The sequence below is a fragment of the Odocoileus virginianus genome, unplaced genomic scaffold (genome assembly GCF_023699985.2).
Source record: "Odocoileus virginianus isolate 20LAN1187 ecotype Illinois unplaced genomic scaffold, Ovbor_1.2 Unplaced_Contig_23, whole genome shotgun sequence".
In the NCBI taxonomy this organism is placed as follows: domain Eukaryota; kingdom Metazoa; phylum Chordata; class Mammalia; order Artiodactyla; family Cervidae; genus Odocoileus; species Odocoileus virginianus.
In genome coordinates this window covers 417024-438295 of record NW_027224340.1, presented here as the reverse complement: position 1 = coordinate 438295, position 21272 = coordinate 417024, and the positions used below count along the sequence as shown (strand labels likewise).

At 61.6% G+C, this 21272-nt stretch overlaps 2 protein-coding genes across 11 annotated transcripts; both read right to left on the bottom strand.

Annotated features, from left to right (window-relative positions):
* Positions 1-3270: 3270 nt before the first annotated feature.
* Positions 3271-7566, bottom strand: VPS28 (VPS28 subunit of ESCRT-I). 5 transcript variants are annotated; one of them, XM_020884570.2, is made up of 11 exons: positions 7464-7566; positions 6519-6611; positions 6221-6322; positions 5715-5743; positions 5559-5596; positions 5262-5351; positions 4534-4639; positions 4328-4429; positions 3977-4030; positions 3800-3891; positions 3271-3519 (listed from the first exon to the last, which is right to left on the bottom strand). In XM_020884570.2, the coding sequence occupies exons 3-11, from the start codon at positions 6255-6257 to the stop codon at positions 3402-3404; spliced, it is 666 nt and encodes a 221-aa protein (XP_020740229.1). In that variant the 5' UTR covers positions 6258-6322; positions 6519-6611; positions 7464-7566; the 3' UTR covers positions 3271-3401. The 5 variants fall into 5 exon arrangements, with proteins under 5 accessions (XP_020740229.1, XP_020740237.1, XP_020740222.1 ...); XM_020884578.2 differs by having other exon boundaries at positions 6512-6686; positions 7464-7564; XM_020884563.2 differs by having other exon boundaries at positions 6519-6686; positions 7464-7564.
* A 1099-nt stretch (positions 7567-8665) lies between these two features.
* TONSL (tonsoku like, DNA repair protein) lies at positions 8666-19609 on the bottom strand. 6 transcript variants are annotated; one of them, XM_020884122.2, is made up of 26 exons: positions 19507-19609; positions 19311-19406; positions 19028-19170; positions 18314-18497; positions 17857-17986; positions 17463-17634; positions 17275-17389; positions 16614-16759; positions 16358-16510; positions 16122-16247; positions 15827-16004; positions 15381-15460; positions 15195-15284; positions 14890-14962; positions 14630-14793; positions 14425-14548; positions 13558-14312; positions 13376-13452; positions 12908-13058; positions 12747-12825; positions 12094-12395; positions 11777-11948; positions 10985-11160; positions 10498-10571; positions 10094-10227; positions 8666-8928 (listed from the first exon to the last, which is right to left on the bottom strand). In XM_020884122.2, exons 1-26 carry the CDS (start codon positions 19529-19531, stop codon positions 8735-8737), a joined length of 4113 nt encoding a protein of 1370 aa, XP_020739781.2. In that variant the 5' UTR covers positions 19532-19609; the 3' UTR covers positions 8666-8734. The 6 variants fall into 6 exon arrangements, with proteins under 6 accessions (XP_020739781.2, XP_070320427.1, XP_070320429.1 ...); XM_070464326.1 differs by having other exon boundaries at positions 11777-11840; XM_070464325.1 differs by having other exon boundaries at positions 8836-9466.
* Positions 19610-21272: the final 1663 nt, after the last annotated feature.

Here is a 21272-nt window from a genome sequence, read left to right as displayed (position 1 = left end):
CCAGACATCCTGGAATGTGAAGTCTAGTGGGCCTTAGGAAGCATCACTATGAACAAAGCTAGTGGAGGTGATGAAATTCCAATTGAGCTATTTCAAATCCTAAAAGATGATGCTGTGAAAGTGCTGCATTCAATATGTCAGCAAATTTGGAAAACTCAGCAGTGGCCACAGGGCTGGAAAAGGTCAGTTTTCATTCCAATCCCAAAGAAAGGTAATGCCAAAGAATGTTCAAGGGAGTGAGTGAGTGAAAGTCACTCAGTCGTGTCCGACTCTTTGCAACCCAATGGACTATACAGTCCATGGAATTCTCCAGGCCAGAATACTGGAGTGGGTTGCCTTTTCCTTCTCCAAAGAGTGCTCAAACTACTCAGTTGCACTCATCTCACACCCTAGTAAAGTAATGCTCAAAATTCTCCAAGACAGGCTTCAACAATACGTGAACCGTGAACTTCCAGATGTTCAAGCTGAATTTAGAAAAGACAGAGGAACCAGAGATCAAATTGCCAACATCCGTTGAATCATTGAAAAAGCAAGAGAGTTCCAGAAAAACATCTACTTCTGCTTTATTGACTATGCCAAAGCCTTTGACTGTGTGGATCACAACAAACTGTGGAAAATTCTGAAAGAGATGGGAATACCAGACCACCTGACCTGCATCTTAAGAAACCTGTATGCAAGTCAGGAAGCAACAGTTAGAACTGGACATGGAACAATAGACTGGTTCCAAATAGGAAAAGGACTACGCCAAGGCTGTATACTGTCACCCTGCTTATTTAACTTATATGGAGTACATCATGAGAAACGTTGGGCTGGATGAAGCACAAGCTGGAATCAGGACTGCTGGGAGAAATATCAATAACCTCAGATATGCAGATGACACCAGACTTATGGCAGCAAGTGGAAGAACTAAAGAGCCTCTTGATGAAAATCAAAGAGGAGAGTGAAAAAGTTGGCTTAAAGCTCAACATTGAGAAAAGTAAGATCATAGCATCCGTTCCCATCTCTTCATGGCAAATAGATGGGGAAACAGTGACAGATGGTGACTGCAGCCATGAAATTAAAAGACACTTACTCCTTGGAAGAAAACTTATGACCAAACTAGACAGGATATTAAAAAGCAGAGACATTACTTTGCCAAAAAAGGTCAAGGCCATGGTTTTTCCAGTGGTCATGTATGGAAGTCAGAATTGCGACTACAAAGAAAGCTGAGCGCTGAATTGATGCTTTTGAACTGCGGTGTTGTAAAAGACTCTTGAGAGTCCCTTGGACTGCAAGGAGATCCAACCAGTCCATCCTAAAGGAGATCAGTCCTGAATATTCATTGGAAGGACTGATGCTGAAACTCCAATACTTTGGCCACCTGATGCAAAGAACTGACTCATTGGAAAAGACCCTGATGCTGGGAAAGATTGAAGGCAGGAGGAGAAGGGGATGACAGAGGATGAGATGGTTGGATGGCATCACCAACTCAATGGACATGAGTTTGAGTAAACTCCGGGAGTTGGTGATGGACAGGGAAGCCTGGTGTGCTGCAGTCTGTTGACTAAAAAAAAAAAAAAAAAAAAGATGTACAACTTGAGAGCTGCAAGTTAAGTTTATTTGGGGCAAAATGAGGACTGCAGCCCGGGAGGCAGCATCTCAGCTCTGAGAGATGCTCCAAAGCGGCAGTGGGGGAAAGTCAATATATAAGGTTTTGGTGAAGGGGGAGTTCAATACCATGAAGCACTCATTTTACAAAAGGTTTTTTGTTAGTCATGAGGATCTGATGTCACCATGAAGGGATTTAGTGCTTCTCTAGATGTGAGGAGATGCAAGGATTGAGATAATAAAATCTGTTCCTAAAAACATCCAACTATCTAAAGACCTGTCCCACCAGATTCCCTGGAGCACAGAGTGCCTCACTCCACCCTGAACTCCCTCAGGGATTGTTGAAGGTCAACAGCTATAGCAGCATGGGGTTCAATCTCCATAGAGGCAGATGGCAAATGCCTTTGTTGTTCAGTCATTGGCAATGCTCTTGGTAAGTGCCAATTTGTAGTTAACAAGTCCATGGGGTCGCAAAGAGTTGGACAAGATTGAGCGACCAAACTGAACTGATTCTTCATACTTAGAGGTCTCTAGAGTTTTCAGAATCCAGAATGGTAGGTGGAGGCAGCAGGAGTAGTGGGGGCCCATGAGAAGGGTTCTGGAGATGGGTGGAGGCAATGAAACCCCAAGGACACTCCCTGGCCTTCTGCCCCTTGGGCTCCCTAGACAGCAGGGCTTTGGGGCTCAGCCCCACCCACTCTCAAGGTCACTGGGAGGAGTCCGAAGGCCAAAGGAGCCTCGGGCTTCCCCAAGCTCAAGCCTGAGTGCAATTCCTAAGTTCTCTGGACCAGCGGCCGAGACTGTGGGCACCACACACAGCACAGTCCACACTCACAAGGTCAGCCACCAGCGGCCACCCTGCTCTCACACAGACACATGGACACACAGGCATGAGCTCTGTTCCCTCCAACACACACAGCTCTGAGAAGCTTCACTGGCATCCAGGACTCCTGGGTTCAATCCTAAGCCCTCACCAGCCAGTCCCCACCCCCACCTGTCTTCCTGCACCCCTCTCCTCCTTTTCCAACAACTCTGCTCATTCCCCTCATTTGCTCATGCTGAGTCCACAGGAAGCGCACCTCCTCACTGCCCCCTTGAAACACCACACTTTACCTTGTTGCCTTTAGAAGCCAGATAGGAAGAACCACTAAGAAAATGTTACAGTGAAACTCTGTCTTGCCCCTCGTTCCAACACCATAGCTGCTGAGACTAACCCACCTTGGCACCCAGAGCCTTGGTCTCTGGTTTGCTGCTGTCTGCCTGAAGGGCACGGATGTGAACAGCACGGGCCTGAGGCCCTGGAGTGGGCACAGGGAGCAGGGGGTGCTTCCCCACCAGGCGTTGGGCAAGGCCAGGCCAGGGGTCCCGAGCTGTCTACTGGCTCTGCTCCTGGGTGAGGACCGCCCTTGGCGGCTATCAGCTGGGTCTTCAGGGAGGCCTGTGTGAGGACGGGCCCTGCTGCCCGTCTCCAGGGCCGAGAGATGCTGCTGGGGCTGTGGCCAACACTGCCAAGCCCAGGCAGCACAGCCTCCTGCTCTCAACTGGGGGTGGCTGTGGCTGGCAGATTTAGTCACCCCTGCCTGTTTTTCAGACTGTGCCCACCAGGGAGGCCAGTGCCTGCTCCCAGGGCCCAGAGGACAGACAGGGAAGGGCTGGAGCGGGAGGAGTGCCCTCAGCAGCAGAGAGATCAGAAAACAGCTTTATTGGGAAGAGGGGACTCCAGACGCACGAACAGACACAGACGGGTGGTCGTGGACAGCAGGTGTCCAGGGAAGTGGGAACCATGGTGGAAGGCAGGTCTGGGGGGCCAGGGCTCAGGCGTGCAGGAAGCGGTTGAAGGCATTATAGGCTGATTCCAGGTCAAAGAGCATCTGGCGCACCTGGGAGTCGTCCAGCTCATCTGAGGCCGACATGCCGCTCAGGGTCTGCAGCCTGAGGGGCACAGGGTGTAGCGTCTGTGTGTGTGTGGTGCTGGAGGATGAAGGCTATGGGGCTGGGGTGTGTGTGTTTATGTATATATGTGTGTGTGGAGGGCTATAGGGCTTAGGTGTGTGTGTATGTGTGTGGGGAGGGGCTATGGGGCCAGAGCATGCGTGCATGCGTGTGTATGTGTGTATAGCTATAGACCGAGGGGGTGTGTGCGCAGGGGAGGGGGCTGGGGCTAGAGTGTGGGGGGGTGGAGCTGGGGGGCTGGCAGGCGACAGGCACTCACCACTGGCTGACCGTCTGGCGGCCCTCGAAGTCAGGGGGCAGGTGGCTCATGCGGTGCATGGTCTCCATCAGCTCCCGCAGGTCAGGCTGGATCTGAGGGAACAGCGCCCACTGGGACCCGCTCCCCCGAGCCTGGCTCCTTGGACCCCTTTCCCCTTTCCCTTGCCCAGGGCCGCACCTCATCCATGGCTCGGATCTCCAGGCGCAGCTTGTCCATCACCGTGATAAAGAGCTGGGAGCAAGTGTGTGTGCGTGTGATGACCTTGACCCCCGGCTCAGACCCCCGACACCCTGGTTCCTCTGCAGAGAGGGGCCTGGGGCCGCCCCACCCCGCTCCTTGACCTCCTCAGCTGAAGGGTCACGTGGGCCTCTCCGCCCCCACCCCCATTCCTGCAGCCAGGGGGCTCTGGGTGGGAATGCAGGACACGTCCCACATGGGCCTGGGATGGGGTGGGGCCTTGGGGTGGGCCCCCAGCCCCCATGCCGGAGACCCCCGCTGCAGTTCGGCACACGTGCACAGGGCCCGCACCGAGACCACGTCGGCGATGCAGCGGTTCAGGTTGCCTTTGTCATCCTTGATGGTGATGGGCCGATCCTCCTTGATCCTCTCCATGGCCAGCGGGCAGTCCAGCTGAGGGGGGGGGATCACGGCTGGGCCTCACAGGGCAGCCCGGCCGCAGCTGCGGGCCCCCACGCCTGCCCTTGTCCCTCAGGGTGAAGGAGTCGCTCACTCACGCGAAACTTGCGGCAGAATTCATCAATGGAGCTGATTTCTGAGCCCTGGACCTGCCGGAAGGCCGCCTTATACTGGACCAGGAGTCGGGAGCAGGCTGCAGTGTACCTGGGGAAGAGGCCAGGCTGCTGCCTGAAGTGCCAGGCCAGCGCCTCCGGGTCCCTCCTGCTTATCCTCCGCCCTTCCAGACATGGGGCAGCTCGCATGGACAAGATGTGAAGGGCCAGAGACCAGCCATGTGGGCAGAGGCTTCCTGATGAAGCTTTGAAAGGTGCAGGGGATGGGGTGGGGGGGTAATGCCCCAAATATGGCTGCCACAGAGGACCAGCCTGGATTATGCAAGTTGGCACCCAACGCAGCAACCCGCAGGTCCCAGAGCCTGTTTCCTGGGCTGTATTGGCTGTGCCCCCACACGGACAGCTCACAGTGCTGCTGGGGGGCACCACCGTACTAGACAAAGGCCCCACATACCTCCGGGCTGCCAGGCCTGGCCAGCAGCTCCCCATGGACTGACTGCCCGAGCTCCCAGCTCCCCTTCAAAGCATTCTCACTGATGAAGCTCCAGGGAGCGGGGCGGGGGCAGAACCCGGGAGAGAGCTGGGCTCAGCCCTGCCCGTGCATGGGCGCTGCCCCCGGACTGCCCGGCCTCCTCCCCACTGAGCACCTGGCCCTGGAGGCCAGAGACGAGCTTCCGAGGGTAGGCCAGTGGTGTGGGGAAGTGGGCTCTCACTCGTTGGGGGTGACGCAGTCCTTGATATACGCCTTCTCCAGGGCCTGCATTGTCTTCACAACTGCAAACAGCTCTGCCATGTTGTCGTACCTGAGGGGGCGCAGACTTCAGGTGCGGCTGCCCAGGCAGGAAGCCGAGGGCCCAAGCACACCTGCCAGCCCTGCCTGGGTGCCACTGAGGCAGAACTCCTGGTCTGGCAGCCTCCTCACCCCACCCTGAACAGAGGCTTCTGGGGATCTGTTTCCCTGGGCAGACCCCCAGGGTAGGGGAGGCCGGCAGCCTGGGGGCCGGACTCACTTCTCCCGCTCACGGGCGTTCTTGTACAGCTTCACTTCCTGTCAGGAGACCAGGCGGAGGGTCAGCCAGCAGCACAAGGGAGGCTGCGGGGTCCCAGTGAGGACCACGCAGACGAGAATCACAGCTGATGTGACCAGGAGGGTGCCCACCACTCACCTCATACAGCTCCGGCTTGTTTCCAGGGGCTGTGACAGAACAGGCAGAGTAGAAGGTCACCCCAGCGAGCCTGGCCACCACCCTGGCCCCAGGAACTTCAGTCCCAGCCCCCCTCAATCTGTGGGGGACCCGAGCAGAGGACAGGCCTCTGGGTCCAGGGACTGCACGCCAGGCCTGGTGCTCCATTCCACCCCTGTTGCTCAGCTACTGCCCCTACAGCTGAGTGACCACAACTTGCTTACGATGTAGTTGTGGGCACACAATGTCTGTCACATGCTTTGCAACCATCCCCTTGACTTGGGGACTCCGGGATACTTGAAGTTCAGCCACACTACAGCTGTCATCTCTGCGTCCAGCTGACCCCACTTGGAGGAGGTCTTTGGGCCCCTGGCTACCCCCTTGGACCTTGCCATGTCGGACCTTATAGCCTGCCAGCAACCCCTGGCCTCTGGAGGTTGAAAGCTTTGGCCCTCTGGGTCCCTGGGCCCGGCATGGGCCACACTCACCTCCCATGCCAGGAGTGGCTGGGATCCCGTGAAACATCCTACTGGCTCTGAGTCAGGTGACCGGGAGAGAGAGGAAGACGCTGCAGCCACTGGAGGAGTCACCTGGGGAAGAGAACATACAACACAACCTCTTAAAAAACAACCCCAAGCATGTCTTCGCACAGGAATAAATTTGGAGGAACAGACCAATGGGGGTTGGGGTGAACTTTCTGAGTGAGGACAGTCCAGGGGATGAGGACAGAGGCGGACGGGGGGGTGTGTGTGGGGGTGGTGGTTTGTCAAAGGACGCACCACTCACAGGCCAAGAGGAGTCTGGGCTTATCCTGGCACAGCGAGCTGGAGTCACTGGACGACTGGCGACAAGTCCTCGGGGATCCAGATGGGCAGTGAGCTGAGCAGACAGAAGAAGCAGGAGCCCTGTCCACTTGAGAAGCTGATGCAGTGGCTGGGGCCAGTTTCAGACGTGCTTTGGAGATGGACCCACCAGGAGCAATGGAGAATTTAAATATGGGTAAAAAAACGACACCCTTATTTTCGGGCCAAAGGCACCATGACCATGAGATGAGATGACCCGGAAAAGGTGAACAGAGTAGGTGTGTGTACTACGGTTTGGACGTGTGGGCTTTGGGAGGCTCCTTAGGCTCCAAGGAGGCTGCCAGAGGCGCGTGGAGGTCAGGGGAGAGGCCCAGATGGGCAGGCTGAGCCAGTGGCACTGAGCAGGTGGGTGGCGCCCCACAGGAAATGGCTGAAGGTGAACCAAGGTAGCGGGAAGGCAGCCCGTGCTGAGCCCCGGGACCGGCGCGGAGGCAGTGCAGCGGAAAGGCGGGATGAGGCCTGGGGGACGAGGCTGTGAGTTCAGGAGGGCGCGGCGGGGGAGGGGTAGGGACACGGAGACCGCTCAGCAACCGTGAGGCGGTGGGACGGCCAGGAGCAATCAGGGACTCGGCTGCTACAGCGGGACCCCACGCAGCCACGAAAGGGGAGGCCCGCGGCCACACGCTGAGCATCGTCACCCTGCACGACCAGGGCGGCGAGCTCCCAGAGAAAGCCCAGCGAGCGCCGGGCGCGCAGGCCCGGGAGACGGCCCCAGAGCCCCGGGAGGAGCCAGGAGACCCGGGGGCCCGGGACACAGAACTCTAAGACGGGGACCGAGGAGCAGGGGCGCAGAGGACCCTCCGCGGCGTGGCGAAGACCGCGGGTTTTGGTCAGACCGCCTTTTCCGCCCGTTCCTGGCCCGGAGTACCTGGAGTGCCTCGCAGGTCCCAGCGACGGCGCGGGGGCGGGGCGCGCCAGACATCTGCTCCCGCGCCTGCGCGCCAGGCCTCGCCGCCTGCGCCTGCGCACGCTACACCTACGCGAGGCCCCGCTGTCTGCGCCTGCGCGCTAGCTACGCCCCCCCCCCCCCCTCCTGAGAGCTCAGCCGTCGGGTGAGTCTGTCTTTGGGAGAGGAAAGGAAGCTGCAGAATTTTCTTTGCGCTTCCCTGGAGGACCTCTAAGCGGCCAGGTCTACCCTTGAAACTGCCCCGCAGGGTTAACAGAAACTGGTAACAGAAACCTTAGAGCTTGTTTTACCGCTTGTTAAGAACCCCGCGGTAAACAAGGACCTACTGTATATAGCGTGGGGAATTATATTCAGTTCTTGTAATAACCTATAATGGAAAAGAATCTGAAAATGAATGTGCATACACACATATATGAAACTGAAGTAACACTGCAAGTTAACTGTGTGAAGGTTTGCCGCCTCACGGACTATATACAGCCCACGGAATTCTCCAGGCCAGAATACTGGAGTGGGTAGCCCTTCCCTCAGGCCCTCCATTTGTAACCTGTCTTCACGGATCGAGCTTGCTTTAATTGTTGATACAAAAGCTTGCATGTCCGACGCTAAAACTGGCCCTGCTCCGGGGTCCAGTGAATGACCTCTTGCCTTCAGAGCCCCACCCCATCCATCATGTGCCACCATTTTTAATGTGTCCCATGAAGAAGCAAGTAATTCGATGTGCCTCTGCAGAACAGATGACCTCACCTCTTCCCTGCCTCTAAGGTTCTCTCCCCACACCTAAGACCATCCTGCTTTTTTGGAGTGGGGGGGTGGTGGTGGTTACCGAGGTTTGTAGGATCGAACCTAGGCCATTGGCAGTGAAAGTGCGGAGTCCTAATCACTGGACCACCAGGGAATTCCAACCGGCTTCTTTATACTGTAATGTCACAAGCCCCTCGCCTTTGAGGAAGCAAATATGAAACCTGTCCTCTCATCACCTCACTTGGCTGCCTGTGAATAAATCCTTCCTCTGCTGCAAACCTTGGTGTCTCTGGGTTTTGGCTCGCTGTTTCCTGGGCAGAGGAACCTGCTCCAGTAACATCCGCAGTTCCAGAGGGCTCTAAGCTTCACAACCCTGCCTTCCACCTCCCACTTGCCTTCCAAGGAGCAGCAGCAGAGAGGGGTGGAGGCAGCATTGGCTTTTTTATTAGAGGCCTGGGTGGGTGGGGAGGGCACACCATGGGGCTGGCCAGTCAGAGGTGCCTGAAGAAGAGCTTGGGGCCCTGGTCCAGGGTGCACACTCTGGGGCCCAGCTGGCTGGGCAGCAGCTGATGCAGGGCATCCCGGTCCTCAGCAGAGAGATGTCTGGTGCACAGCTGCAGCTCCTGCAGCTGCGCCACAACCTTGTCCCAGAGGTCCAGGCCCAGGGGACCCTGGACAGCACAGCCTGCAGAGGGGAGGCAGAAGTCAGCCTTGGGGAGCTGCTCCTGGCAGGATGCAGTTTCTCGGGTCTCACAGGACTTTTCTCTTTACCAGCCTGGCCCGAGGGACGATATACACTTCCCCTTAGGCCCCAAGGGCTGCAGTGAGGGCCATGAGCAAAGCCCAGAAGAGGCCAGATCATTCTCGAGGATGGCGAGTGCTCTCCCAGAGGCTGCCTAGGACCGCAGACCCCTCCCACAGCCAGTGGTCAGGCAAGAGGGAAGTCGGCTGTAGGAGACACTGCATTCACATCTGTGCCTCTGACACTGTCTGATGATGTCTCGGTCCTTAAGATGGACCCAGCGTGGTTTCTTGGGAGTCTCAGGACACTGAATTGCCAATGCTCAATCCTCAGAGACCACAGAGTACCCAGCAGGGAGCTTGGTGAGAACATGCAGGTGCCAGGAAGCCAGATGTGTGAGGAGCAGCCCCACATCTGAGTGACGGTAGATCGCCTACCAGCCTGCCTTCAGGAGGGCCTTCCTGGAGGAGCCAGCCTGGCCCTGTGGGGCAGGGGGCAAGAAGCAGGAAGAACCCAGGGGTCCCCAGTGTGCACACCCACTCCCAGCCCTGGTTCTCCTGGAGGGCCCAGTCTGGTCTGCCCTGCCCCCAGCCCCAGCAGGACGCGCCAATTCACCAAATGCACCTCCCTGGGGTCATTCTCAAGACGGGGTCCTGCACCAGGTGTGGCCAGAGAACCACCTAAGCCAGGCCATAGGCCTCGACGGTATGGTCAGGGCGCCCTGGCCAGAAGCGGGAGGGTCCCTTGGAGGCAGGTATTGCCATTCTAGGCTGACTTCCCCTCCCTCCCTCTGGACAACAGGAACAAAAAAGTCCCTGCGGCAGCGGGTCCCCCAGCCATGGTCTTGAGGGTCAGGCTGACCAGGCTGGAGGCAGAGGCCCATGCTCCTCCTGCCCTGCGGTTTGAGGGGTGAGGCTCGCACCTGCCTCTGGGCATGCTGGGCACTGTCCTCCACTTAAGCACCCAGGGGCCCAGCTCCACCCTGAAGCCTGGCTAGTGGCAGGACAGCCCCTTCAGAGGAGGCACCTGGGCCTTAGGCAGGTCCCCGAGCAGGGGCTGTGTCACCAGCTCCAGTTGGGCAGGTGTGGCCGCCACACCCAGAGCTCACCTGACAGGCCCAGGAAGCTGAGGCCTTGGGGCCGCTTTTGGAGGGTAGCCAGGAGCTCCTCCAGGCCAGCACCACTGACCTCAGGGTTGGCAGACAGGTCCAGCGAGACCAGTGAGGGGCAGAGAGGGAGACATCTGAGACAGGGCAGAAGCCTGGGGGTCAGTTTCTGCCATGAGGGGAAGCTGCCCCAGGTGACCCCACGGCTCGGGATGCACCAGACACTCCTGAGAGCCACTGAAGCTGGAGGCCATGGAGCAGTGGCCCTGGCATGGGCCGTGGCACACGGGTGGCAGGACAGGACCCAGCAGAGGGACGTGAGAGCCCGAGGGAGGCAGGTCATGAGGCCCCAGCCTCCCCAGGTGCCCAGGTATGAGACCAGACTTGCAGGGTAGTAGTGGCGTTACCTGCTCAGAGCTCTCACGTCTGTGTCGCCCAGGTGGTTTGCCGACAGGCTCAGGTGCTCCAGGACGCAGCCTTCCTAGACAACAGAGGGGGACACCTGCCCTCCCTGCCTCCCAGTAGAGGCCCTGCACCCAGGGCGCCAGACACCACCCCCATCCCTTGAGAATGATGGAGTGAAGCCTGCCCAGCCCCCGAAGCCAGAGGGGGTGGCATCCCCCCAAGTCTTGGATGCCAGACTTGGCAGGTCAGAAGAACATGCTTCTACCCAGAGGAGTGGATCATACTTGGCACATCAGGAAGTGATCTCAGGAGACCCGCCCCACCCAGGTACCTTTCCTGCTGGCCAGGACCTCAGAGCCCCAGGCAAGCAGGTCTGTAGAAAGCGTTCCCCACCCCTGTTCTCTGCCAACTTGCACCCTCTCCCAGCTCCCTCACCCCCAGTCCCGGGGGCCAAGGTGCCTCTGGCTCAGTGCCCCCTTGAATGCATACCTGGCTCAGGTAGCGAACCACGGGCTCCGTGAGACCTAGGCCACTCTTGCCGGTGGCCACAGAGCTCAGCTCCAGGTGCAGGAGGCTGTGGGCCGGCAGGCTCCCCAGGACCTGGGCCAGGGCAGTGGGGCCCAGGCCATTGTAGGACAGGGACAGTGTCTTCAGGCCCTTGGTGTCTATATGGAGGCCAGAACCTCCATCAGGTTCCTCCCCGCCCCCAGGCCTGGGCCCAGAGCCCCCGTGACCCTTGGGAGGCCGTCACTGTCCCGAGGGTCTGTGCGCTGGGAGACGGGGTTTCCGGCCCGGGGCCTCCGCGGGGGAGGGGCAGCACAGGCTCATGAGCTCGGTCTCCTCCCGCCACTCTGGGGACCCGGCCTGTCCCTGCTTGTGACAGGGCGGCCCGAAGACTGGGACACCCAGCATGGTAGGGCAGGGGTGGGTGGGGGCACTCCATCTACCAGCCAAGTCCCAGCCCCTCCTCCCCTCTGCTGTGCTCCCAGCTCTAAGCCCCACTTCCTAGCTCAGGCCTCTGTGGAAAACCCCCTGGAGGATGCCCAGTTTCCTGTCTCACAGTGCTGGGACTATGAGTAGAATCGTCTCCCACAAACAGAATGCTGAGCTGGGGAGCCACAGGGCTGGACCTGCAGTGTAGCTGGGACTGGGTCTGGGTCCTGCCCAGGCCAGGCAAGCCACCCCCATGTCCACCCACGTGCTCCTGAGAGCCAAGCTGGTGCCCTGGTTCAAGGCTCTCTGAATCCCTGGGGCTGGGAAGTGGATGTGCCGGCAGCTCACCTTGGAAGGCGCTGCCCACAGCCGCCTGATGGCTCAGGAAGAAGCTGGGGCCAAAGCCACAGGCCTGGAGGTGCAGGGTGCAAAGCATGGGGCAAGCCCGCAGGACGGAGGCCAGGGCCTGGCCACAGCCATCCCCGAGGGGGTTCATGCTCAAGTCCAGCTCTTCTAAGTTCTGTGGGAGACACAGGGTCCCCAGAGGATCTGGTGTTTGCCACCTGGACCTGGGTGCTGGCCAGTGCTCTCAACCGCACCTCCCCACCAGGGATGGGTTGGATGTGGACACTCAGATGCTGCCCGCTGTCCCCCACGCCTCTTACCTGCAAGGTGGTCTGCCCCAGGAGACCTGCAGCAAGCTGGCGCAGGCCTTCAGGGCCCAGGTGGTTAGAGGACAGGTCGAGGAGGGTCAGGCCGGGCACAGTGTCCAGGGTGGCCAGCAGCTCAGCAACACACCCATCCCCCAGCCGGTTCCCGGCCAAGCGAAGCTCCCGGAGCGCTGAGTGCAGCTTCAGGGCCCGCAGCAGCGGCGTGAGCTGGGCCTGGCGCAGTGCCAGGGAGCAGGCGCTGAATGCGGGGGCTGAGCCCTGATGCTCCACAGCCTGCAGCACCTGCTGGTGCTCCCCTGGGGAGGAACACGGTGTCACCAGGACAGGTTCCGCCTGTCCCGCCCTGGGAGTCAGCGGTGGCCAGTCAGGCAGCACTCCGCCCCCCCACTCCAGCATGAGCTCCAGGGCAGCTCCTGGGGCCCCGAGGCATGCTGCAGAGTCAGGGTGGGTGGTGCTGACCCACCTCCAGATGGGGCCACCTCCTGCCCCCACTGCCTACACACTAGGGGGCCGCTAGGTAGGGGAGGAAACCCTGAGGCCAGGTGTGGTGGGGGGACCCTGGTCAATGCCTGGGGTCCTGGGACTGAAGGCCGTGGGCCTGACCTAGTTCTCTGCCCAGGCCTCCATAGGGCCGTCTGGACCCTTACCTTGCTCCAGGCTCTGGCAGGCCCGGCGGTAACGGTCCCTCAGTGGGGGGAGGTCCCATGAAGTCACCTCGGCCAACACCTGGCAAGCAGCAGCAGTGAGCAGCCCCGACCCCAGTCCTGGAGGACACCCCCAGCTCAGGGCCCCGGCTCTGGTCACTCACCTCCTCGTTGCTCTGCAACACATCGGGGATAGGGTCCTGAGGGGCCAGCAGGGCCCCCTCTTTTTGAAGGGAGAGCCGAGGCAGCAGCCCGGAGGCCTGGTAATGACGCTGGGCGGCCTGCTCAGCCAGCCAGGCCACGGAGTGGGCCTCCCTGTGTGGGCACGGGCACGGGCTGAGTACTGGACCCAGCCAGGTTCCTGCCCTGCCACCTGGGGGTGTGCAGCCCTCCCTGTCCTCCTGCCCGCCTGCAACGTGCACACCAGAGCACCTCCGGGCCACTCCCAGGGACCCCAGGGCCTGCCGGCACCTCCCCACTAGCAGTCCCCCAGGGGCGAGGGACAGGGCCAGGCGGGTTTTCATCACGCGGCTCATCGCGACAACGAGGGCCCTTTACTGTCCCCGGGCACCACCCCCAGCACCGAGCCCACAGAGGCACAGCGAGCCGGGCGCCAGGAGGAGACACCTTACCGGTGTGGAACGGGAATGAGGAAGAGGTTATCCTGAACTCGAACTCGGACTCGGATGGGAGGGGGCAGGGCCTGGCCCTAGGGGTGGGGGCAGGGAAGAAGGGGCTGAGCTGGGAGAGACAGGCCCTTGCCTGTCCTCTCCGGCAGCCTGGGTGGCACTCTGCCCCAGGCGTGAGCACTCACCGAGAGCTGGCCTGCTGTGGGGTTTTCTCCAGCGGGCGCCACAGCCCTGGGGACGTCGGGGCTCCGTGCGGGCTCTGTGGCCGGGCTGTCGGCTCTGACTGGCGTGCTCCGGCTCTCAAGATATGGCAGCCGGCTCTGCCGGGCCCGAACCCGGGCCCGGGGCCTGCGTGCCATGTCACTGCCTGGGCCAGAGGCATGGTGTCTGCCGCCATCCCCACCGCTCTGGGGGCGGGCTGGACGGCGGCCCCAGTGACCAGGGCTCATCGGGAAGTCTTCCTCCAGCCAGTCCCCAACCAAACACTCCTCCTTAGGGATGAGTGCTGCTTGGGGGATGGGGGCCTCGCCAGGCCCTTGCAGTGGACTGGGGCCCAGGCGGCAGGTCTGGGTACTGCCCACTCCGCGGATGGCTGCCCGGTAGGCTGCCCAGCTGGCACTTGTTGTGGCTACCTCCCTATCGCTGGCGGGCCCGGCCATCGGGGCCTTGGTCTGTGGTGATGGGCCTGTGTGCCGGGGCTTCTTCTGGGTGGGATGGGACGGGCCGGTGCTGTCCTCGCCTTCTGAGCTGCTACTGCTGGCCACTTTGTGCCTGCTCCTCCGTGGTCTGGCCACAGCGGACACTGCCAGCCCCTGGGACACCCTGGGGCTGGCTTCACAGACCTCTGGGGTTCCTGGGCAAGGACTTGAGGGAGGAGAGGTCTCAGGGTCAAACAGATGGTTACTTGGGAGGGTCTGTGGAGTCCAGGAGCTGTGGGGAGCTGCAGAAAGAGCAATCTCTTGTGAGACAGTGCCTGGCATGTGACCGCCACCCAGGGCCCAAGACTCTCAGGCTAAGGAGCGGAATCGCCAGGGGCAGAGGCCCCCGCTTACCTCGACCCAAGGAAGCTGCTTGGAGCAGCCTCCCCATGGCAGCCGCCTTTTCCTGCGTTTCACTGTCCAGATCCTTGCCGTATAGCTTCACCCACTGCTGCAGTGTCTCCAGTGGGCTGTGGCCCTGGGGGTACCAGTTGGGCAGGGCTGGCGGCAGCAGCTTCACCCACCGCTGCCCATGCCCACCTGGCCTGCGTACACTCACCTTCCTGGTGCAGAGGGTGACAGATGCTCCTCGCTTGATGAGCAGCTCAGCCACCTCAAAGTGGCCACAGTTGAGGGCATCATGCAGGGGTGTGATGCCGTCACAGCCCTGGCCGCCTGGGTCATCCACCGCAGCCCCGTGGTCCAGCAGGAAACGGACGATGTCTGTGGACAGGCACGTGAGCTGGCTCCCAGGCCCTCTCTCGGGAGGGACCCATTCCCTCTCCCCATCACAGGCCAGACCCCTCGTCCCATGCTCACCCAGATGCCCGTAGTTGCAGGCCTCGTGCAGGGGTGTCCAGCCACAGTAGTCCCGAGGGTTTAGGGGGTGGCCCTATGACCAAGAATGGGAAGGAGCCTGGCTCCGAGTGCCCCCACCAGCCTGGCCTTTCCCTGGCACTGAAGCCTGCAGAGGGCCCCACGGGCGCACCCCTCAGCCTGGCCTGGCCCAGATCACAGCAGTGAGATGCTCCCCACCAGGAGGGCCAGGATCCCCAGTTCCGGCTCTGGCCCTTAAACCCTGTCCTCTTCCTTGGGGAGACGGCCCAGCCTGTGGGGGTGCCTACCTGCCTCACCAGGTCCTGGACGCGGCCCAGCCGGCCCTCGATGCAGGCTCGGTGCAGCGCTGTCTCTCCCACGTCGTTGCGCCGGCTCCACTGTGGGCACAGCCCAGGGTGGGGGCAGGGGCATGAGGGCCAGACGGCACTAGCGGCCACGGGAGGGCGTCACCGCTGTCCCTGGCCCGTCCTCACCTTGTTGACCCTCTGCTGGCCCAGGCAGCCTCGTAGCTCCTCGTCCTCCTCCAGCGGTGGGGCTGTGTCGGCCTCGTCCTCTGCAGCAGAGCCAAGCCCGCCGCCCCACGTGAGCCAGGCCCTGTGCCGAGGCTGCTCTGTGGGTCAGTCTCCCCCAGCCCCAGACCTCCGCTCATTCCTGGGTCCTGCCCTCGGTGAGAGCAGCTGGCCTGGGGCTCAGGTGTCCTCCACTGCACGACACCCGCCTGCGCCCGCCCAGCCCCATTGCCTCCGGGGCACCCACCCTCCCAGCACCTGCTTCTCCACCGTGGGTTCCTCTCACCCAACTGCCTAGTGGACAGTGTCCCTCTTTCCCCTGCCGGGTGCCCAGTGTTCCCTCCTCAGGAGTCAGAAGCCTGCGAGCTGGCCCCAGCCACCCCAAACAGGCACCAGGGAGCGAACCTCACCACTCTCAGAGAGCTCCAGCTCCGCAGTCTCCAGAGCATCATCGTCCTCCTCGCCCTCCCCGTCCCCTTCATCCTCATCTCCAGCCACTCGCAGCTCCTGCAGCCTGGCTTCGGTGCTGGGGGCCTCCTGCGGCTGCAGCCGCAGCTGCACAGCATGAAAGTGCCGCAAGATCTGCCTCTGAGGAGAGGGGGCACCCAGCTCAGGGCCACGGGCAAGACAGGGCCGCGGACAGTTGGGCTCCGGGGAAGCTGTGTGGGGGATCCCAGCAGGGGCGGGCGGGCGGGCGCTCCCCACCTGCAGCTGGGGCTGCCCGGCCAGCTGGGCGCAGCCAAGAGCCTCCTGGAAGCATGGCGCCAGCACCTCGTAGGCGTCACCTGCCTCGTCACGGGACAGCGCAATGTTCAACCAGGTCTTGGCCTCCTGGAGGAGAAGCATGAACTTGACGGCTGCGGCCCCCACTCCCAAACACGAGATGGAAGGTGGCCCCCCTGCAATGGAGCCTCGGGTGGGACAGGGCCGTGACCGCTCACCTCCAGGGGGTTGCCCTCCTGCAGCCTCAGTTCTGCTTCGTAGTGGTGCACTGCCTGGCGGTGGTCCTTCATGTCTCCCAGGGTGGCAGCCAGGGACACGTGGATGACGGCCAGCTCAGGCCCCGGCCTGCTGAGCAGCTCCGCAAAGCGCAGCTGCAGGGCAGCCGCCGTAAGGTCAGGGCGGTGCCACCGCCCCCCCCCCCGCCGTAGCCCCCACCATAGCCCCCGCCATCTGCCACGCCCGCTTGGCACACACCTGCTTCTGGTAGGCCGCAGCGGCCTTGGGGAAGTCACCTGCCTTGGAGAACAGGTCCCCCAGCTGCTCACAGATGCCCATGGCGACCTCAGGGTCACTCTCCTCGGACTCCTCCAGCCGCTGCTGCAGCTGGACCACCGCCAGCACTGCCAAAAAGAGCCTTATGCAGGGATGGCCAGCCAGGGCCTGACCCAGCTCCACCACCCACCAGACCCAGCCTCCGCTCACCCCCAATAAGGGGGTGGTAGGAGAGGCTACCTCGTGGGGTCACAGCAAGAGAACCAACTAAGGTCAGCACAGGGTAGGGACTGGCCCGTGGCACGGACATGGGCAGGGGCCCTTGTGACCATTACTTATCAATGGCGAACACCAGGTCACACTCCCGCCATTAAGCAGGATGGCTTTTGTCTTGGGTCTGCCAGTGAAGATGCTGGTTTATGAGCAGACACTAGCCTCCTGACCACCCAGCGTGGTTCCTACACTCCTCGCTGAATGGAGGCTCAGAGAACAGTGAGAGCCCTCCCAACAGGAAGTGGGGGGGATGGGCCCCTCCCTATGGTGCCCCCTCCCCAAAGACGCACACCCAGGCCTCCTCTGAAGGAAGGAGCCCTCCATACACTGTCTTGGGGGATCGAGCCCCCCAGGTCCCTCCTAGGCTCACCATACTTCAGGGTCTGGCAGACTGAAGCTTTCTGCAAAGGCTTCTGACAGCCGAGCCGATAGGCCTTCTTCAAAGCTCTCTTGGCAGCTAGAAAATCCCCAAGGTCTAGGAGGACCTAGGGGGCAAGGAAAGGTAAGCCCGCACGCCCCAGAAGGCCCAAGCCCACCCAAGGGCCGAGCCCAGGGCACCTGTGAGAGCAGCAGGCAGCACTCGCTCTCCAGGAAGCCCTGCTTCAGGACGCGCGCGCACTCCCGTGCCCCCTCCAGACAGCGCATGGCCTGCGAGTGCTGCCCCCGCCGCCAGTGGATGGCCCCCAGGTTGTAGCGGGCTCGAAACAGGTCTTCATACAGGTGGTTCTGCCTGCGGGGTGACAGGGCTGTTGGTGCCCAGGGCTCCTGCGCAGGGACAGCAGAGCAGGCACCCACTGACCCCACCCGAGGGCTCCAGCCCACAAAGCCAAGCCAAGCCTCTGCTCCCAGGAGACTGATGGGGCACAGGGATGAGCCAGCTGGCTGACCTCACCCTGGCCACTTCCTCCAGGGGCAGGAACCCAGCTCCCTCTGGGGCCTGGTGGGGCCTTACTCAGCCAGGAAGATGCTTTTCTTGAAGTAGGCACTGCACAGGGCCACCTGCTGCAGGCTCTCACAGGTGAGGCCCAGGTTGAGGTAGATTCGGGTCCTCATCTCACTCAGCTCTCGCTTGGGCAGTGAACCTGGAAGACACCCCTGCAGACACTCAGTGTCCCACCCCCATGCCGGGTCTCTGGCCTCTCCCTGTAGGTGCCAGGGATTCTGCTGCAGATAGAGTGGAGGGAATAGAGCAAAGGCAGCCAGATCTGAGGTCAGGAGTCAGGAGAAGCATGGGCTCTGCAGGGTCACAAAGTGGGGGTGTGTGGGGGGGTCCTGAGAGCCAGACTCAGCCTCACAAAGAGAGGAAGCTAGACAGGGGACCCGCCACATGGGCAGTGAGGCTGTAGCCTCTTCTCCCTGCAGAGCACAGGAGGCCAAAGTCGGGGAGGGTCAGGCCCAAGGGCAGTCACCCTGAAGCTTCTCATCCAGGATAGCCAAGCTTTTCTCGAAGGCATCCTGTGCCTGCTGCAAGGCGTCCTGGGACTGGTCGTGGTCATAGATGTCCAAGTGGGTGCGGCCAATGGTGGCCCAGGCCCTCTGCTGCTCAACGTGGTTGGAGAGGGCACATGCCAGCTCCAGGTAGCGGTGCTGGTGCTGGGGGCAAAGAAGTATGGCCGCTGTGAGCCAACCCCCACTGCAAGCAAGCCCCACATGTCCCCCAAGCCCCCAGGTGCAGGCCGAAGCCAGGCTGCACACACACTGTTTCCTCTATGCCAAGCCCTGCCTGCGGGGACAGTGGCACCACATGCTAACCAGCCAGTCACGCGAGGAGAAACTGACTGGGAGTCACTGGTGCTGCCGGAACACAGAAGCCAGGGCAGCTCTGTGTGGTCAAGGGTCTGGATCCCACCCAGCCAGCCCCCAGTGATTTCAGCTCAGTAACATGTTCAGCAGTGGTTTCTGGAGCCACGCTCCCAGGAGAGGCTGTGGTGCGTGCATCCAAGGACCAGGTGACCACTGCTGACGCAGGGCTCTCTGAAGCTGAAGCCTCATCGCACCATTTCCCACTCTTCCCTCCAGCCAGAGGCCTGGAGGGCAGAGACCAGGCAGGCTCTGCCCCCATGAGAAGCGAGCCTGGGAGAGTAGACTGTAGCCAGCGTTGGGGTGGGCCGGTCTCCGCCCACCTGCAGGGCAGCCGAGTAGTCCTCCATCTCCGCCAGCCGTTCTCCGATCTTGCGGTGGGCCACGGCGCAGCCCAGGGGGTCGTCGGTGGTCTCCAGGAGCTGCAGCTCGTGCTGGTGCTCTCGCAGGGCCTCCGCGTAACAGCCTGGGTGGGCGGGACAGGTTTCCGTCCGACTGGGCAGTGGGCCAGGGGCAGCAAGGCCAATGGGGTGGCGGCCGGCCGGTACTCAGGAAGCCCCTGCCCCCGGTCCCATGCCCCTACGGCCCCTACTCCACCCCACGCACCATGGCTGGCCAAGAGCTCCCCTAGCTGGTGGCAGACGGAGGCCTCCTCCCGCAGCCGCCCGCTCCTCTGGGCCTTAGCTTTGGCCTTGCTCAGCTCTGCAGAGAGAGAGACGAGGCCTGAGCGTTGAGCCTCTCCGCCCGGGAGGGCCAGGGCCGTCTCCAGCCCCCGCGCTCGGGCGCTTTTCCCTGGACTCACGGCGAAGCTCGCGCTCCAGGTTCATCCTGCACTTGCCGCGCCCCGGGTTCCGGACTTCGCGCGCTCTCTGCTGGCGCGGCGGCCCCGCCCTCTCCGGCTCCGCGCGCAGGCCTGGTCCTGCCGCGGAGCATCTCGGGAAGTGTAGTCCAGGTGCCCAAAGCATCCTGGGAGTTGTAGTAGGTCTGCGCTGGGGCCCGAAGCGCGGAAGGGGCCCGAAGCGCGGAAGGGGCCCGAAGCGCGGAAGGGGCTCGAAGCGCGGAAGGCGGCCTCAGCACCCGTGTCTTCCGCGCGCGGAGCCCGGGCCCCGCCCCACCATCGCAGCCGCCCTTGGGGTGAGGTCTTCCGGGCTCCCGCCGCTTGCTGCCGCTGTTCTGGACACCCGCGCGACCTGCCCTGAGGAACGCACTGCCCTCGCAGGGGAGGAGAGGAAGGCCTCGGGGACCACGGGCACTTGGGCGCTCGGATCTGTGTCCCCGCAGAACCTGCATCAACCGCGAACGCGCTGGAGTCCTCACACGCGGGGACTCCGACCCCCAGTCCTGCCGGCGGGAGGGGGGTGTTGAGTTCCAAAATGAATTGAACTTCTCGGTGTGCTCGACGGTTGTATTCCTGGAAAACTCAGCGTGCCCTCGATAAAACTGCAAAACCGTCATGTGCTGAGAGGTAAAGGGGGCAGGATTCGAGCCTGGAGCGCTGTGGCCTCAGAGCCGGGAGATCCGGGGCGTGGGGAGCCCTGGCGGCCTCTAAGTGCCCGTCTTCTACCCACGCCTGGAGAACCAAACACCTGCTAGGCCGTGTGGCTCTCTGTCCCCGCTGCCAACTGCGGGCCCCTGAGCCCTAGGTGCCAGGGCTGACACCCCAAAGGCCCTAAAGGAGGCCTGGAAGGACTGGGAGGCAAATGAAATGGGGCTTCCTTGAGACGATAAAGAATCTGCCTGCAATGCAGGAGAACTGAGTTTGATCCCTGGGTCAGGAAGATCCCCTGGAGAAGGGAATGGCTATCCACTCCAGTATTCTTGCCTGAAGAATCCCATAGACAGAGGAGCCTGGCGGGCTCCCCAAAGAATCAGAAATGGAATCACACCCAGTGGGGTAAAACTCTCAGCCAGTGGATGGGCAGCAAGGCCTGCTGGGGAGGGAGCTATATGGAGGGCAGCTGGTCTGCAGGTCCAGGGAAGGTTGCCCAGGGCCAGTGGGTGGCTACAGGGCTGGGTTGAGGCTGAGCTTGAGGAGCTGCAGGAGGGCCTTCTCTCAGCCTTCTCAAAGGGTGAGCTGCTCTTCCCTGCCCCCCGCCCTCCCCAACGTGGATCCCAGCGGGGCAGGAAACCAAGGTGGCTGCTTGGCAGGTGGGCTGTGAGGTTCCAGGGCCACAGTGAGATGCAGGATGGGGGTGGGGGGAGTCAAGCCGTGGGAACAGACTGTCCCAGCTGAACAGGCTGAGCGTGGAGGGCGCCTCCCGACCCCTCTGTGCCTCCAGCCCTCCAGCACCAGCATCCTCAGGGCAGCTCAGGTTCTGGGCCTGATCCCATTTGAGAGAGGACCCAGCTTCTCTAGCCTTGACCTTCCCCACCCATCAGACAGGGATGCGCATCCAAGGCACTGCCAGCAAGAGCTGGGGGCCTGGGGTGGGGAGACTGAGGGTTGGGGCCAGCTTCAACCCCTGGCTGGGAGGCCCATAGATGAGGCTGTCTTGTAAGGAAATACAAACAAAACTTGGCTTGGAACTTTTTAAAAACTATAGATACAGACAGAAAATATTGAAAGAG